General features: G+C 45.0%; 1 protein-coding gene across 6 annotated transcripts in view; it reads left to right on the top strand.

The window, feature by feature from the left end:
- The first annotated feature begins 273 nt into the window (after positions 1–273).
- Positions 274–18,751, top strand: part of LOC138265897 (tumor necrosis factor receptor superfamily member 10B-like) — a 176,477-nt gene continuing 157,999 nt past the window's right edge. For 2 of the 6 annotated variants that reach the window (XM_069214064.1, XM_069214067.1), the window contains exon 1: positions 274–797. In XM_069214064.1, the coding sequence (XP_069070165.1) occupies positions 753–797 (45 nt within the window). In that variant the 5' untranslated portion in view covers positions 274–752. Of the gene's footprint in view, positions 798–5,006; positions 5,393–18,751 lie in introns of those variants that run through there. The other 4 variants (XM_069214068.1, XM_069214065.1, XM_069214066.1 and 1 more) reach the window with 4 other exon arrangements.

Here is an 18,751-nt window from a genome sequence, read left to right as displayed (position 1 = left end):
AAATTATGAATGTACGTATGTTTTATACATTACCGAAACCTCCTAGTGAAGGTCTATTTTGTAGAGACAGCCCATTCTCTCAAACTTAAACACGTTTAACATGGCGCTTGCTTTAAACCAAATATATTCTCCCCTGCACGGTTTCATAATCGTCATTCATTTCTCTGCCCGGAGTGCTCTATGGACAGACCGGCTCAGGGGCATTCCATGGATATTGCATCACGCCAGAGCCTCTAAACTTTGGGGCAGAGGCGGGGACAGGGGCGTGTGGGCGGCGGCGGTCCCTGCGGCTCAGGTTCATTCCAGTCTGACACTTCCAGTCGACCAGAGCGCAGCGGCTCGTCTGAGAGGATACAGCGCATAGAAGCGGGAGAACCGCTTCTGTGCGCGCTCACTGGGCCAAGCGCTATTTACCCCGCCAGTACGTGTGAAGTAAAGGATCCCGCCAACAGGGCAGCAGCTCCGTGAGGTGACTTGAAGCGGAGGGGGCCAGAAACCCGAGGAAATCCCAAGAGGGCCGTCGAGGCCTCGGAGCGGGCGCACCGGGTCTCAGGGCGGCTCATTCGGCCAGACACTGAATTGAAAGCGGAGGCGCCTTCAGGAAGGGCCCGGCGCTCGTCGGCCTGTCTGGATCTCCGTCCACAGCCCCTCAGAAGGAGCCCAGAGGCGCCCAGCACGGCACGGGTCAGGCGGCGACCCCGGGAAGTTGGCAGCAGCACTGACGGGCCTGCAGGTGCCGGACTCCGCAGCCCATGATGCCCGGGATGCCGCTGGCGCTCCTCCTGCTGGCGGCTACGGTGGGTGGTTTTGTACTTTTGATATCACGATCCCGAGGCGACGGGAGACAATGTGGCTGGTATTTGGACACAGTGTGGCGTGGAGGATTGCTCGGTGTGTTGGGCTGGTGATTGGAAATGGTGATGAAGGGCTGGAGTCCAGAAGTTCATTATACTTCGAGGTCTGGTACCAGGGTTTGCAAAAAAATAAAGGTACAACATGGGCACAGTGCTTGATTAGTACAGTTCTAAGTGGCCTGTGTGCCAACTGCAGCGCTGTGTAGTGCCGATAACACTTCACGCTGCCCCTTTCACCCACCACCAGCCACTTTCTGCCCGGTTCTCTCACAACTGCAGATTCCTTTTCACCCCGACTTTCTCCCCGTGTCGCTGTTCTTCTGCCTTTGCCTTACTGTTTCTTTCCACCTTGTTTGCTTTCCTTTCACTTGCTGTGGATCTAAGTTGGATGAGGAAACGTGAGTTCCTGCGGAGCCACCTGAAACCACCGGCTCAAATTAAATGCAGCATCGACAGTAGCTGCTCAGCATTTCCAAAAACCAAAGAATAAGTAAAGGAAGGATGGCAGCAGCTAGAGGAACAGCACACAGTTTTTTCACTAATACTAACATGTACACCACAGGTGATATACTAAATGGGGGGGGGGAGGGGTATGGTGACCAGGCGTCCCGAACATACCGGGACAGTCCTGTTGTTTAACCTCCTGCCACCCTCTGGTTTCGGGAAATTTAGCTCATGTCCCGGTTTTTAGAGAGGATTGCCTGAAAACGGAAAGCGGTGACTTTTTGTTTTACAAAGCTGAGATAGCAGGTGTCCGAAAGCAATTTAATTAGTAGGCATTATACTGGCTTTAAAAATTGCATTTTTTTATATTCTTAGTGCCTCTTCTGCAATGCTCGGTTGAAGTAAAACTGTAGTCCTTCTGTTTTTGTGAGAGGCCCCTGTTTTTTGCCGTAAAATTGTGGTCACCATAAAGGGGGGTGAGAGTAGTCTAAACGGCTGTTGTATGCTCTTCCTAAACAGACATACACATGCAAGAAGCACAGCACACCCGGAAGAGTCAAACCGCTCATAGAATTAGCATACATGGATTTACTCCTGCGGGAGCCTGTATGTTCATCTTAATAGGAACCTTGAGGGGGGCGGGTATCACGTGGTCTTTGAAAGAGACGCCCTGGCAAGAAAGTCATCTGAACACGATGACGGGTTTGCTTTTCACCTGGGTGTCTGAGGTTAGAGGTCAGGCTGTGCACATTTTAAGGAGGGGGCAGCGCATGCCACTGCTGTTCGATATTTGCTTCGACCGCTACGTGGTGCCGGGCTGAGAAGCAAGGGTGAACACAGCACAAGCGGGTGCAGTTTTTAACGTTCTTATGTTTCATAGCAGACGTGTTGTAATACATGAAAAAGAAGGAACAAAGAAAACACGCTGCCACCTGAATGTGGCAGCCATATGCCCATTATTGGTATGTTAAAGGAAAACAAATAACCATTGCTTATAATTTGAATAGCATAGGATGGGCGCTTCCTAGGAGTGGGGTGCAGTCCTTAATTTTTTGGGGGAAAGGCACTTACATTTCCAAAGATTTTGACCCCGATCAGGAGAGAGAAAAACACACGAGCGGGTGTGACAAAGGAAGATAGAGAGGTGAATAGACCTGTAAAAGTGAGCTATAGGTGCACGGAGTGTGGTTGTGGATTAAAAATGCATTACATCGATCAAGACTGCTGCCTTGGGCTGGACATTCAGTAGTGCCAGCCATGAGATTCTGAGTAAAACCTGGGGCCCTGCGCTTAATTCATTCTTTTACTAATTAAGCTCTGGCCAGGTGTGCTTAGAACAGGTACGGAAAGTGTTTATGTGATGTTCAGCATCATAGAACACAACAAAATGGTTACTGGGATGCTGAACAGGATCAGAAAAAATAAAAAAGCACACGGCACATTCTCACGTGTGCAAGAAATCATGGACATTGTCGCTGTGACAACGCTAGTACCTCTCGGGATTTAGTGCTGCTGAATCCTGAGTGGTGTTTGTGTTTTTACAGCCTCATTGTACAGCATGTATTGCAGTGGGACCGGCCCCTTCCCTGGTCCACCCTGACATCCTAGCCCCCCTCCCACCCGAAGCAGGGCTGTAACCTGGGGTGCATTGGGATCAATAACAAGAGGGTGGAACGTTTTGATTTATGAAGTATTCAATAACCGGCAGTAACTATTGTCACACAAAATGTGTTGATGTTGAATCCATCAGGTAAACCAGCTTTGATCAATGTTAGAGAAGTGACCCTCGGGTAATACAATCCGGACTGTGCTGCAGGAGGCATGGATCACAGTGTGATGTGTGCTACACCGATAAACTATTAGAGTCCAGTCCTTCCACCATGCAGGCTGCTGGGAACTTTTAGAAAACTACATGCAGTTTTAGAAGATTGCAAGCGCTGCAAGGGACTTTCCTCTCTTCATAGTACCCTTTCGATAACACCAGTTTGTAGCCAGTATTTAAAAAAGGATACATAATGGAAGGAAAGGCATTTCTAAAGTAAAGTATTAGTTCACCAGCCATGGCAGGTGGACTTGGGCTTGTGATGAGGAAAATGCTTTCCCTCCCAGTGAATGAGAGCCAGTGACGGAAGTGGGGAGCCCTACATCCCCATGCTGTGACGGGTTGAAGAAAATCGTGAATGAGAGCTGAATATATAAATGGATGAAGAGGGCTGACCAAAGCCCCTCTGTGTATGTATAGATGTATGAATTTTTTAATGTATGTTTTTTTGTTATACTAAATTAGGGATACGAATACGGCTAAAGCTGTCTGTAGGCCAGATCGAAAAGTGCTGCAAAGTACAGTCTTCACATTTAACCGAAAATCAATGTTTATGAGGTTTCTTCTGTTTCCAAGAGTAAAAATAGGCATTCGTGAATGCGGCTTCGATTTTAGGGATCAGCCCAGTCTGTGTGATTTCACTTTATTTATGCTGGCCTCTTAGATAATGTTTATTAATTTAGTCGTCTTATATGGCGCTAGATCACTGACAAGTATTCAAGCGCTTCACGCAGAAAAACAATCTGAATACCAGCAGATTTCTATCCATGCCAGGAAACTTAAGGTGGCCGGCTATGAAAAACAGGTTGCTTCTTGTGTTTGTGATTGAAACATCATAAGGCTCGACCGTGGCGCCCTCAGTGAATCCATGGAAGCAGGGGGAAGGAAGGCGTGTTATGTTATTCAGTTTATATATCACCACTCGCGTTGAAGTGGTCTTGTGGCTCTGGGGTTTCTGTCCTGGACTCTCATTTGTGCCAGTATACCCACGGTGCAGGGTCTGTTCGGTGGGTTGTGCCTCCCTGTAGTGCAGATGCCAGTGGTGGACGTGGTGCTGGGGCCTCTGGGTGCTAGTTCGTAAACCCTAACTAAGCCAGTCAGGTGTCCTCGAGCCCTGTCTCCTTTGGCTTCCTGTGTCCTTTGTAGTTGCAGGAAAGGTTTGGAAGTCTTTCTCAAAAACCGAATATAAATCAATAGTGGTGGCTGAAGTGTGCGGCGGGGGGGGGGGGGGGGGGGGGTGAGAAGAAAAGACAGGACCCAAAGAAGAGCAGAGCTCCTACGTTTCCTACATCCATGTGTGAGTAACTTATTCCAGCAATGATTTTTCTTTGCCGTTCTATCTTTATATGCCTATTTCTCGCGTTTTACGACCGGGACTACAAGTCCCACAATGCAAATTAAAACGTGTCCTGGTACTTTGGTTTGCTAATCACTCATTGGCGTAGGAAAACGTAGGAACTCTGAAAGACGGGTATGGTACGGAAAGTAAAAATGATTTAGGAACAGAAAGGACGGAATGAGGGAGGAAAAAGGGGGGCTGAGAGAAAATGGTAGGTGGCGCAGAAAAGGGGCGGGATTAGGGACGGTGGACCAAGGTGATAAGCGTATAGCAGCAAGCAGATGCCTTTAATTCTAGGTAGAAGACGTCTGTCATATTATGAGTGTTACTGGTAGACATGGGACCATCCCCCCCAGGGTGTTCAGTTACCTGAAACCACCCGATTTTCCCCAGGGATAGCGAGCACGTTTAATCTAAGGCCACCAATATCCTGGCTTTACGCTCCTGGGAGGTAGAATGTAAAGCGAGATTACGTCACTGGCACTGCTTTAAACGGAGAGGTACTGATTTCCTGCACTTTAATTTCGATGGTGTGTACCTGCGCTCCTTTACCATGGGTGCAGTATTTGTATTCGGAGAGTACTCGTACTTCTCAGTGGGAACCATGTGCTCGGGGACAGTAGCACCTGCGCATATTTTCCCGCGCGAGGCACCGGATGGGACACCATGCTCGTGCAGCAGGCGCTTGTCCTGCAGACATGTGCGGGCATGTCCTGGGCAGCAGCACTGGACGGGAAGCGTCGGCTGGCTCAGCCTGCTCCGAGTACGAGGCATACTTCATGTGCCTAATGCACACGACATGTGATCATGGGATAATCGTGTAACCTCACTTTCGGATTGCGTGTTCCCAGCGCACCCCTCCTTATGGTGTGCGCTCACGTGCAGATGAGAAACAGATGCAGTTTTTACAGCGGTCGAAGTCCGTTAAAAAAAGTATGTAAACTGTGATGCTGCATGCATTAGGGCGGGCTCACTGACTGTGCGGGAGGGGTCAATGTTTTGGGTACAAAAATATATTCTTTGTATTTTTTTTGGGGTATTTCGCCTCCAGGTAGCTACATATAAAAACGTGCAGCTAAATGAAAAATAAATAAAAAAGCTGATAGTGGGAAATGCACTATAGTCCATTAAGAAACCTCTCTAAGTTAATGCACTGCAGAGGTCTGTGTGTAACCAGAAAGCCACAGAATTAAATCCTGGTTGGTGCAGTGGAGAGTAGTGATTTGTGTATTTTTAGTGCTACGAGGTCACAGCCTGTGACAGAAAGGACTGTGAATTAGACTGCTACAAGTGCGCAAAAGTTTTAAGATAAAATGGCGCTTCGAAAATATAGATTTCAGTAGTACCCAGACTGTTTGTAATGGAAATATTTTTACATTACTGCCCTTCAACTCCTCCAGAGGTAGTAAGCACTATATAAATACAATTATAATTGAAAGGAGGCACTTCACAGCTCGGTTGTTAACGCTTTGCACTGCCAATGAAAAATAATAAATCTTTCTCATCACAAAGCTTCCAGTGGGTCGATCAATTAAAACCAGCATCTGCTTCCAAGCATCTTTTACATTTGCAGATTAACTCGTAGCACACATTTGCATTTATTTCATGCAAGCAGGCACCCTGGCAGGAAGGCTTGTTCAGCTGTCTGACCTGCTTCAGTTTCACAGCACAGGAAACTCAGTGAATGATAATTCATCTAAAGCGTTTAAACTCTGGAATTAAGTGTCCTGGGATGGTTGTCTTTTTACAAAAAGTAGAGGAACCTTTTTCCATAAATCAAAAAAGTAATGGGAACTTTGTGTCCAGTGCTTAATTTGTGCTTTTTGTTTCCGGTGCGGAACACCGGCACTTATTTTTGAGGGCTGGTGCTTAATTTTCTGTCTCAAGCATTTACTGCGAGCAAAAGGCGCATATGGGAAAGACAGAGGAAGAGAAAAACGAAAAAGCGTCGCAAAGATGGCAAGCAGAAAGCTGCAAGAGTGAGCTGAAGGGTTAGGGAGTGGCTCTGAATGGATTGAAGAGGCCCAAGATGGTATCAGGATTACGCTCTCTCAGTATTCCGTGCTCACACATTTAAATGCAACAGCCGCCATGTTTAAGAGGAGGGCTTTGGGCACCTTTTTATTTACAAATTAAGCACTTGTCGTGCCCCTCTGATCTCTCCCACTTCAACCTTTGAGTTTCCAGCTCTTTGCCTTGCTGTCTGCCCAAGACTTATACCGATTTTTCTTACGGGTAGCATGAATTCTGCAGACGGAGTCTGGCTCTAACAAGGCTGCCATTTGACGGAAACGAAGGGAGGTGGTTTCTGTGAGTTCTGTATCTCAAGCATGCATCATGTGCTGCCACACCTAGTTTGCCGCCATGAGCTAGATGTGAGTCACCTAGAGAGTATTCAGCTGCTGAATGTGAATTGTCAACTCCTGTTTATTGATTGCGAAGCAATCACTGGCTCTTCAGTGATGAACTTTGATCAGCATCTCTAGACGAGACAGTTAAACCCATAAAGGGGAATTTCGCACATTGTGAATAAACAATGCTGTGTCCTTGTGTGGGACGGAGGGTCAGTTCCTCGTCCTCATTCCATTTCTTTCTGGGTTAGGGTACCTTCTGCATTTTTTTCACTGAGGGACAGTAAGTCTTATCCCTTCGTTTTCTGACTGGGTACACCGCAGCAATCGTTATATATGGCATAACAGTAGGAATGTACAATAACTCAGTGCTTCCTAAACATTTTCAGGAGGGGGATAAGATATATATCAAAATGTCATGTGCAGAAATATCGTCCTACAAAAATAATGTTGCCAGAATATCAACTACCATTGTATCATGGACCTAAATATATAGGTAGGTATAGAGTTACTTTTAGCACAAGTTGGGGAGAAGCACTTACAGCAGCAGTCCAGACACAATAACAACAGAAGAAATGCAGTATTAGTATCCCTCCATAAATTTAGTCCCAGAGTCACATATTTTCAGCTTCAATTCTGTACAAATGTCCAAGAAGGAGATCCAATCCTTTAAATCACTCTTTATTTCATGATCAATAGTTTATAGGGACAAGGACACAGCAAACGCATTTCATCACATTAAAATGGGACTTCTTCAGGGCCAGAAACATCACCAAAACGTAGCAGCCAGTCACTCCAACAAGGCTTTAATTCTGTTCGTAACATCAGCAAATCTACTATCTTCACAGTGAAGTCCTCCAATAGAGTTCCCCAGGACAAGAAAGAACAGTTGCAAAATCTTGCCGTCAAAAGTGTAAGCTGGTCCTATCCGACCCTAACTCAGCACGTGTATACGTCACCACCAAAAGAAGAAATGTGACAATGATGTACATACAGTTTTTACCCAAGGTCCCTGATGACTATTGGGGTTCCGTGTTCTTTGAAACTTCTTTTTATTGTCTGGCAGGCCTCAAGAGTGCTGTGGAGGGGTTTCTGCTACGAATTACGTGTGCAGTTGACCAGAGACACCAAAGTAGCATAGAAGATGACATTAATATGAAGTATAATCCTACATACAGAGATGCACCTCACACATCTCCTTACAAAATTATCCTACCAGTCAAAACTACACACATACGTAGAATAGCCCACCACCCCACTGCTTACATAATTGTCCAGAATAACTTCAAGGTTTTCCTTCCTTCCCATAACCACAACTTTTATTTACTTGTCAATACTTCCAGACTCGCAGTCCTCCTCTCCTTGATCAAAGGTCTTCCTCCATCATCATGACCCTACCAATCCTTGTCTCTTGGATCAGATGTTTCTCTTCCATCGTCATGGACCCCTCCCTGTCCTCATCTCCTAGATCAGATAGTCCTTCTCCGTCTTCATGGACTTAACAGTTGTCTCCTAAATCAGACAGTCCTCATCCTTCATCATCATGGACTCACCAGTCCTTGTCTCTTGGATCAGATGAACCTCCTCCATCATCATAGACCTCTCCCAGTCCTTGTCTCCTAGAGCAGATAGTCCTCCTCCATCTTCATGGACTTAACCGTCCTCGTCTCCTAGATCGGACGGCCGTCCAATATTATGGACTCACTAATCCTTGTGTCCAATATTAGATAGCTGACTCCCACCAGTCCTCCTCTCTAGATTCTATGGTCCTCCTCCATCACCATAGACTTACCAGTCCTCGTCTCCTAGATCAGATGGTCCTCATTCTTCATCATCATGGACTCACCAGTCCTCGTCTCCTGGATCAGATGAACCTCCTCCATCATCATGGACCTACCAGTCCTCGTCTCCTGGCTCAGATGGTCCTCTTCCATCATCATGGCCCAACCAGTCCTTGAATCTTGGATCAGATGGTTCTCCTTCATCATTGTCAGTTGTCTTCTTCTAGTTCTGATGGTCCCCTTCATCTTCATGCATCAACCAGTCCGGCTTCTGCATTGAACCTGTGGTCCTGCTGCTGTTTTTCAAGACTTACCATCATCCATTGGTGTGCTCACAAGGAGCACAGGCCCTTATGTACACTCGCACTCCAAACATACCTACTACAAAGGAAATCTTTTTACAGTTAACTAATCCCCTCATATTTGATTAATAATCAAGCTGCCCTCCTTTGATCACCCCATCAATTAAATAAAATACCAACACTGCCTGATGTGAGCATTCATTCACAGAACCTTCTGTTTGACATTGCCCATCTCCGCCTCTCTCCCACCAGTAAGGTGAACATTTTCTAGAAGATGTGACAAATCTCACTCTCATGCCCTAAAACTTTATGTCACCCCTTCTTCAGAAACGAAAATTGCCTATCACTCTCCCAGTCTTATAATGGCTCTGAAACAGGCTAACCTGCTTTTAACGACCTTAAATCTCGATCATATAATACGCATATTTCCAGTCTTTAGTAGCCCCTCCATTACAGTATATGGGTGCACAGTACATGCTCCCACCTTTAGCCCTGTTCGTGAAGATCTTGGTCTCTCCCAGCTCCTGCCAACTAGCAAGGGCCTCCCTAACCACAACCCAGCAGAAAAACCAGTAACAGCATCTGCTCAGGTTTAACCACTAGGAGTGTTGGGATAAGAAACTGGACAGTTCGATGGACTCAGAATTGTTGAAAGGAATAGTGCAGCCAATTGTATATGTGAGACCAGTTCTGGTAAAGAGTAGTACTGAGGAAACCCTATGTATTTGTGACATTTTAATAACTATGTTTATGTAATTCAATTTGCACATTAGCTAATTAAATAACTAGCATTTAGGACTAATTAATTGGCCCAGGCATTGTTATTACGTCATTTCCTACCAGCGAGCTCCCGCTGTCGGTTTAGTGCCCCAACTGCATATGACCTTATTGTTGCTTGAGCGTCAGCCGCAGGCACCTCTTCTACAAACTGTATTATTTAAGCGTCGGCCATGTAATAATCCCTCGGCCCGGAAATACGCTCAGTTTTTAAATACATTCTCAGGAGACAAGCCGGCGACCAGCAGGGGGCTGGCGTAAAACCCCTACTTCAGTCCACAACAAATGATAAATCCTTCGCTTGAGGCTCCAGAAGTTGTGCCATTAACCTATTATAAAACGTACTGTCCCTCCACAGAGTCGAGAAAAGTACCCCACAGTCATTCTCGTTACCAGATGCAATAAGACCAGCTTGTCCTCGGTAGAAAAGCCTGTCGCTCATCAGATACAGACAGCCCTCAAACATAATTCACAAATGGGTTTTGGATATGGCACTTTAGTTCAGTACCTACCTTGAAAGTTCATTTCCTCTTGCTTTCTTCCTCTTATTCTTGCTTACACTATATTTTGAAAAATCATGTTTTCACCGCTGTACAAAATATACTTTGTGATGGAAAATCATGTGTTTTAATTATGAAAATCTATCTCAACAGTTCATCTTAAATTGCTCTTCATGATGTCAGTCCTGATGTAATATTATTACAGGCCTAATATATGAATCACTCCCACTGCACGTTGACACTGTAAAAGCCCTGATCAGGAGTCAGGCGGAGCAGAATTCCTGTTTGTAATGCTGCTGGCCCTGATCACGACTGGCCCCGTGGTCCCACCTCCCCACATCAGTGCCGATTTTAGCATCTTGTAATTCCAGATGATAAAATCGCACAAGGCTTTGGCTGTTAAGGTTGGCCAGCCTTGTCTCCAGCTTCACCCCGACTATTTTCTCTGGTAAGGGGGATCATTCAGTGGTTGCCCCTGCTAGAACTCCTCTTCCCCTCTCCTCCTCTCCTGTGCCAACCCTGGCCCGGGCCGACGCCGTCGCATGGTAAATGTGTTCTTTAAACCTTTTGGGAAAGGTGTACATCACAGAATGCTGCACTCTATGTTTATCCCCCATTCCGAGGGCTTTAACTCGTAATATGGTAAATATGTGTGGCGATATCAGTCAGCAAATGTAATTTCAGGCGTCCAGACCCTCCGCTTTTGTTTGCTCCTATTTCTTAACGAGGGCTGTAGAGGTCTCTTTGGTGACCTTTAAGTAATAAACTCGGAGCACGTGGAGGGTGATAACGTTTTAGTGCAGAGCTGTGCATGTAGCCAAGGCAAATAATAGCTTGTATTTTATACGTCACTTTCCCAATTTTAAGGGTTGTAATTAACCGCTGTTACAGTTTCCCAGTTTAATGGTCCCCCGTTCACCTATTTCAGAGAGTGGGCCTTCACCTTGTGACTTGCAGATAGTTGAAAGCCCAGGGATGAGTGCATTCATTCTACCATAAGGCTGGTATGAGCCAGCTAATCTAAGGTTCTCCTTAGAAATATTGCATATATTCTCTCTTCTCTCTCTCAGTCTATATAGGCTATCTAGTGACGTAATTTGAAGTGATTTGCAGCCTTACTTGGGCATGAGGATCGAGTTCTGTATTTCCAGATCTTAGCAGCACGGGGTTCTTCGTCATCACAGCCTTTGTGCTTTAGTCGCGTTTAACACGGAGGGAGTTTTCCGATTTTTTTGGGTGCCACTAGGCGTCGCCCTATGACTGCTGCTCTTATATTCTTTTATGCAAGTGCAGTAATCCTAGAAATGACTCAGCCTAACAGGCCTTTTCACTCCTTTCATTCATATGAAGACTGCAGCATGTCTGGGTCCATCCCTTTGTAAACATGAGTCATAACCCTATCACTGGGTTTTCGGAGGTTCATTCATTTGTTTCTAGGCAAATAACACATGATCCAATTGAACTAATCGTGGCTTGGCACCAGTCTGGCCCCGCATGCTTTTCCAGCAAGAAGTACATTATGCACGATCACAGCCTCTGCTGAGTTTACAGTTGCTCTTCCGACTTGCTCAATATTAGTTTTAGGATGTACACACGAAGACACACACAACCTGTGCACATACATTCACATACAGATCATGCGGACGCTGCAACGCAGTTGCAGGGTTCCACTGACGCATAGGCCAACACACCTAAGGACACTGACTCACAAGCCAGCAGATAGGCAGATCCGCACACTTAAAAAGTACCGATGCACACAGACCACGAGACACACAGGCATCCCCCGTACACACATACCAACAGGCAAATAGCCACAAATGCACAGGCCAGGAGAAACACACGAGCCACGTACGCATTCAGGTGCGCAGAACAGAGATACGGGTATCCAGAGATACAGGTATCCATGCTTTCATGTATCCGTCATACACAAAAGCACTAATGCACGCTAACAGACATGCAGGACTCTGGAAGGGACTAACAAGTGAATTGAGGTATGTACAGAGGAACTACGCGAATAGAGGCATCATTTGTTATGACGGGATGCATGCGCAATCTTAGCGCATAGCCGTAGGAAAGTTTGTTCAAGTGAGCGAAAGCAAAGGAGTATCAGTGCCCATTTAATCTTTGGGGAAATCTAAGAAAAAAGCTACTGCTATTGACCTGTGAAAATAATATTCTTCAGGTCCCGTATCCTAATGGAAATTGATACCCATCAAGTTGTAAGTCAGGAGAAAATGACCATGCTTCATAGATAGACAATAAAATTATACATCAAATAAAGTGGCTGTATAAAACTTTTATGATCAAAAATGGATTTATTAGAAAATTATACAAAATACTAAGGACAAAAAACCTATAGCTATAATCAGGAAATAACAAGAGACTAGTCTCAACCACACCACACTCATACCGAACTGGAAATAACAGAGATACTCGATACAAAATACAAATAACAGAAATACCCTAATATTCTCAATACATAAAAATAACACAATAACACAATGGTAAAGCCTAACCACAAATGACAATCAATAACAGATCTATAAAAAAATATATATATATATACAGATCACGTGGTAAGACTATATAACACGCTAGGATCAAATACTGAAATAGAAAATCGTGGCTGAGAAACAGCAATGATAAGATTATGATTTCTACCAAATACAGTAGGAACCAAAGGCCTACGCGCGTTTCGGTGTTCCTCGACTAATGAGGTCACCTTCTTCAGGGCGGTTCCCAGTAGCTTGATCTTTTACTGGTACATTCCTAACAGCCATATATCTTGATCATTCCTTGCGCCATATTCTAAATATAGATCAGGAATATATGTAAACATAGTATCTAGTGCAATAATAACGCAATAAATAAATAGACACGTGCATAGAACAAAGAACAAATAAATAGTTTGGAAATCTCAATTTCTAGTTTTTTTCAGGAAAGATACCTAAGGAATTGGAAGTGCTTGGTTGCATGTACCATCTATTGATAAATCACTTAGCTATCATGCAACATACTCATTCGGAGCCTGTCAGACATGAGTGAGTGAGTGAATTTTCCAGTCAGAATGGTGCCATAATGAAAGAAATTGAACATACACCAAAATGGTAGAAAGATATAAGATAGAAATAAAAAGAAGCCGCATATAGCTAATAAAGGCATAAAAGATAAAGGCAAAACGAAGAAGTGAAAATAGACATAAAAAGTAACATTAAAGAAGATAAGAAAGATTAAAAAGACTGTGCAGTGATATCGGAGCCCGAATTTATTTTCTACTCTTATTGCCTGGCTCGTAGGTGTACACTTATGCAAATAGTGAGGTTAATTATAGTGCTGAGATATACATATTCTTTTATATTTTTCTAGTATCTGACTGGCCAATCGGGAACAGTGATAAAGATAGAACTATTCCATTTAGAAGAAAGGCTTCTGGCTGTCTTCAATTATCAATGCTGATTTATAGTTCTAATGGAAAGAAAGAAATGAAGATAAAGATACACAGTTTTTTATAAGTAGAAAGATATTTAAAAACCTAAAAGGCAATGTCGCTTCGTTGTACTGCGACCGGAAGTACTTTTAAAGATGATTAACGTACATCTGGTTTGTTAAGACTCAAAAGCTGGGGATCACCTAGACATCAACTAATAGGGCGGAAGAGCGAATTCCCTTGCGCGGTCCTTAGAGTGTCCCCGTGGTCGTGTTTCGGGCTGAATGCCAATCTCGACGAACGCTGGATGATAGAAATGCTGCATAAAGGAAGGAAATTGGGGCCCAATAAAAGGCCAGGTAAGACGATTAGAAACACGCCCTCGGGTCCATAGCTTATTAGACGCTACCGTCTAAAATAAGACGAATTTGAAGTGTAGCGAGACTGACTTAGACGGCCTTTTATTGGGCCCCAATTTCCGAACTATTTATTTGTTCTTTGTTCTATGCACGTGTCTATTTATTTATTGCGTTATTATTGCACTAGATACTATGTTTACATATATTTCTGATCTATATTTAGAATACGGCGCAAGGAATGATCAAGATATATGGCTGTTAGGAATGTACCAGTAAAAGATCAAGATACTATTTGGTAGACATCGTAATCTTATCATTGCTGTTTCTCAGCCACGATTTTCTATTTCAGTATTTGATCCTAGCGTGTCATAGTCTTACCACGCGATCTGTATATATATATATATATATATATATATATATATATATATATATATATATATATATATATATATATATTTTTTTTTTGTTATCGATCTGTTATTGATTGTCATTTGTGGTTAGGCTTTACCATTGTGTTATTGTGTTATTTTTATGTATTGAGAATATTAGGGTATTTCTGTTATTTGTATTTTGTATTGAGTATCTTTGTTATTTCCAGTTCGGTATGAGTGTGGTGTGGTTGAGACTAGTCTCTTGTTATTTCCTGATTATATCTATATGTTTTTTGTCCTTAGTATTTTGTATAATTTTCTAATAAATCCATTTTTGATCATAAAAGTTTTATACAGCCACTTTATTTGATGTATAATTTTATTGTCTATCTATGAAGCATGGTCATTTTTTCCTGACTTACAACTTGATGGGTATCAATTTCCATTAGGATACGGGACCTGAAGAATATTCTTTTCACATGTCAGTAGCAGTAGCTCTTTTCTTAGATTTCCTCTATAGTAGTCTTTTCCCTGCTTGAGCTACGGCCATCTTACCAGGGAACTCCTTGTGGTACATTTTCCCATTTAATCTTTGGCCTCTCTTTGGAAAAATAACACTTCTAGTGACTAATTAACTACTTCACTATCCATGTCAATCAATTGTTTGCCCTATTGAGAATGAGCCTTTGCTAACAACAAACCGAAGTCCAATTTCTTCATAGATACACTATCTTCCCTAAAAGCATAAATGCATTTTATACTAATCCTATCACACACTCCCCAAATGCCAAAGTATATAAACCTTTGTACCTGGCCTTACTTATCACTAAGAGTGTGTGGTTAGTCCGTCTTCCATACTGCAGACTTCCCTTGTGTGCTGATGGTCACTCTGTGTCTGCACGCTGCAAGTCCCTAACTTGTGTCTTGAGCAATGCAGTGGAAGGCATCCACAGCACCGGACACCACCAAACGGCTCAAGACATTACTACAGTGGGCGGGGGGGAGGTGAGAGTGTCGCGCTTCCTGTGGGACAAAGGACTGGCCCGTATGGGTGACAAGTGTTGGGATGTGTTTGTGGTGAACAATGAGACCAAGAACCCTAAAGGAGCTACGTACTGTCATGTATGCACTGACTCCTGGCTATACGAACTCATACACTGGTAACACCTGAAGAACTCCACAAGCCACACACGTTTGATCCTGGCAATGTACAGTTGAGGTAGACATTGTTAGAACTCCGAACCACGTTCAGTCTCACTACCCCATCACCAAAATGTGTGACCTGTCCCTCCCCACTCATGTATCGAGAACATTACCCCTCCTACCCCCACAAAATGAATATGTACATTCCAAAAACAGGTCGCTATGTATTAACTTTGTTCACTACCATGTAATGTACATGCAGATGTTCCTGAGTCATGTAATGTGATTGTTAACCCTGCAAGTTTGGAGGGTTTTCTCTCTCTCAGTTCCCCTCTCTTCTCCCCATGTCTATGCAGTTGTTGTTGTTTCTGTAAAACAATAAAAACAGATTTACAAAAAAAACATATCTTGAGCAGGAAGGCATAGAAAGGCCTCTGTGCTGCTGGTATGCACATGGTCCAGATAGCTTCTTTGCTGACCCCTGGGGTACCTGAGCTGCTTGTAAGGCTGTCTGGGGATTGAAAGCTTCTGTGCTGGGGGTAGGTTGTGGCATAGAGCCTGGGCCCTGGAAAGCTCCATTGCAGCTTGCAAGCTATCCTGAGTGTTGCTTGTAGGCTACACTGAACTATGTAAGGCTTCTGTCATGCTTGGAGCCTACCCTTGCCGCACAAGTCTTCTCTGCTGCTTGTAGGCTAAACTAGGCCTTCAAGGCTAACGCAGCTTGAATGTGCCACGGGCCTGCAGGGCTTCAGTGTTGCTTGTTGTCCAGTGTGGTCATTAGGACAGACTCTCAGTTATAACAGACCTCTTGTGCGGAGAATCGTCGGGGTATCAAAGGATGTCTTCATTGTCTACTGGTGTGAACTGTAGAAGGTGTAGGAGGCTGGACTGGCTTGTAGTGAGTACCAAGGGGTACTTGCACCTTGCACCAGGCCCAGTTATCCCTTATTAGTGTATAGGGTGTCTAGCAGCTTAGGCTGATAGATAATGGCAGCTTAGCAGAGCAGCTTAGGCTGAACTAGGAAACGTGTGAAGCTACTACAGTACCACTTAGTGTCATATGCACAATATCATAAGAAAACACAATACACAGTTATACTAAAAATAAAGGTACTTTATTTTTATGACAATATGCCAAAGTATCTTAGAGTGTACCCTCAGTGAGAGGATAGGAAATATACACAAGATATATATACACAATAGCAAAAATATGCAGTATAGTCTTAGAAAACAGTGCAAACAATGTATAGTTACAATAGGATGCAATGGGGAAACATAGGGATAGGGGCAAAACAAACCATATACTCCAAAAGTGGAATGCGAACCACGAATGGACCCTAAACCTATGTGACCTTGTAGAGGGTCGCTGGGACTATTAGAAAATAGTGAGAGTTAGAAAAATAACCCTCCCCAAGACCCTGAAAAGTGAGTGCAAAGTGCACTAAAGTTCCCCTAAGGACAAAGAAGTCGTGTTAGAGGAATAATGCAGGAAAGACACAAACCAGCAATGCAACAACTGTGGATTTCCAATCTAGGATACCTGTGGAACAAGGGGACCAAGTCCAAAAGTCACAAGCAAGTCGGAGATGGGCATATGCCCAGGAAATGCCAGCTGTGGATGCAAAGAAGCTTCTACTGGACAGAAGAAGCTGAGGTTTCTGCAGGAACGAAAAGGGCTAGAAACTTCCCCTTTGGTGGACGGATCCCTCTCCCCGTGGAGAGTCGTGCAGAAGTGTTTTCCCGCCGAAAGAACGCCAACAAGCCTTGCTAGCTGCAAATCGTGCGGTTAGCGTTTTTGGACGCTGCTGTGGCCCAGGAGGGACCAGGAGGTCGCAAATTGGACCAGGAGAGAGAGGGGACGTCGAGCAAGACAAGGAGCCCTCTTAGCAGCAGGTAGCATCCGGAGAAGTGCCAGAAACAGGCACTACGAGGATGCGTGAAACGGTGCTCACCCGAAGTTACACAAAGGAGTCCCACGTCGCCGGAGACCAACTTAGAAAGTCGTGCAATGCAGGTTGTGGCTGTGCACAAAGGATTTCTGCCGGAAGTGCACAGGGGCCGGAGTAGCTGCAAAAGTCGCGGTTCCCAGCAATGCAGCCCAGCGAGGTGAGGCAAGGACTTACCTCCACCAAACTTGGACTGAAGAGTCACTGGACTGTGGGGGTCACTTGGACAGAGTCGCTGGATTCGAGGGACCTCGCTCGTCGTGCTGAGAGGAGACCCAAGGGACCGGTAATGCAGCTTTTTGGTGCCTGCGGTTGCAGGGGGAAGATTCCGTCGACCCACGGGAGATTTCTTCGGAGCTTCTGGTGCAGAGAGGAGGCAGACTACCCCCACAGCATGCACAAACAGGAAAACAGTCGAGAAGGTGGCAGGATCAGCGTTACAGAGTTGCAGTAGTCGTCTTTGCTACTATGTTGCAGGTTTGCAGGCTTCCAGCGCGGTCAGAAGTCGATTCCTTGGCAGAAGGTGAAGAGAGAGATGCAGAGGAACTCGGATGAGCTCTTGCATTCGTTATCTAAAGTTTCCCCAGAGACAGAGACCCTAAATAGCCAGAAAAGAGGGTTTGGCTACCTAGAAGAGAGGATAGGCTAGCAACACCTGAAGGAGCCTATCACAAGGAGTCTCTGACGTCACCTGGTGGCACTGGCCACTCAGAGCAGTCCAGTGTGCCAGCAGCACCTCTGTTTCCAAGATGGCAGAGGTCTGGAGCACACTGGAGGAGCTCTGGACACCTCCCAGGGGAGGTGCAGGTCAGGGGAGTGGTCACTCCCCTTTCCTTTGTCCAGTTTCGCGCCAGAGCAGGGCTAAGGGGTCCCCTGAACCGGTGTAGACTGGCTTATGCAGAATTGGGCACATCTGTGCCCAACAAAGCATTTCCAGAGGCTGGGGGAGGCTACTCCTCCCCTGCCTTCACACCATTTTCCAAAGGGAGAGGGTGTCGCACCCTCTCTCAGAGGAAGTTCTTTGTTCTGCCATCCTGGGCCAGGCCTGGCTGGACCCCAGGAGGGCAGATGCCTGTCTGAGGGGTTGGCAGCAGCAGCAGCTGCAGTGAAACCCCAGGAAGGGCAGTTTGGCAGTACCAGGGTCTGTGCTACAGACCACTGGGATCATGGGATTGTGCCAACTATGACAGGATGGCATAGAGGGGGCAATTCCATGATCATAGACATGTTACATGGCCATATTCGGAGTTACCATTGTGAAGCTACATATAGGTAGTGACCTATATGTAGTGCACGCGTGTAATGGTGTCCCCGCACTCACAAAGTTCAGGGAAT

Source organism: Pleurodeles waltl, chromosome 11 (assembly GCF_031143425.1).
Source record: "Pleurodeles waltl isolate 20211129_DDA chromosome 11, aPleWal1.hap1.20221129, whole genome shotgun sequence".
Lineage (NCBI taxonomy): Eukaryota > Metazoa > Chordata > Amphibia > Caudata > Salamandridae > Pleurodeles > Pleurodeles waltl.
This window is presented reverse-complemented; position numbering and strand designations above follow the sequence as displayed.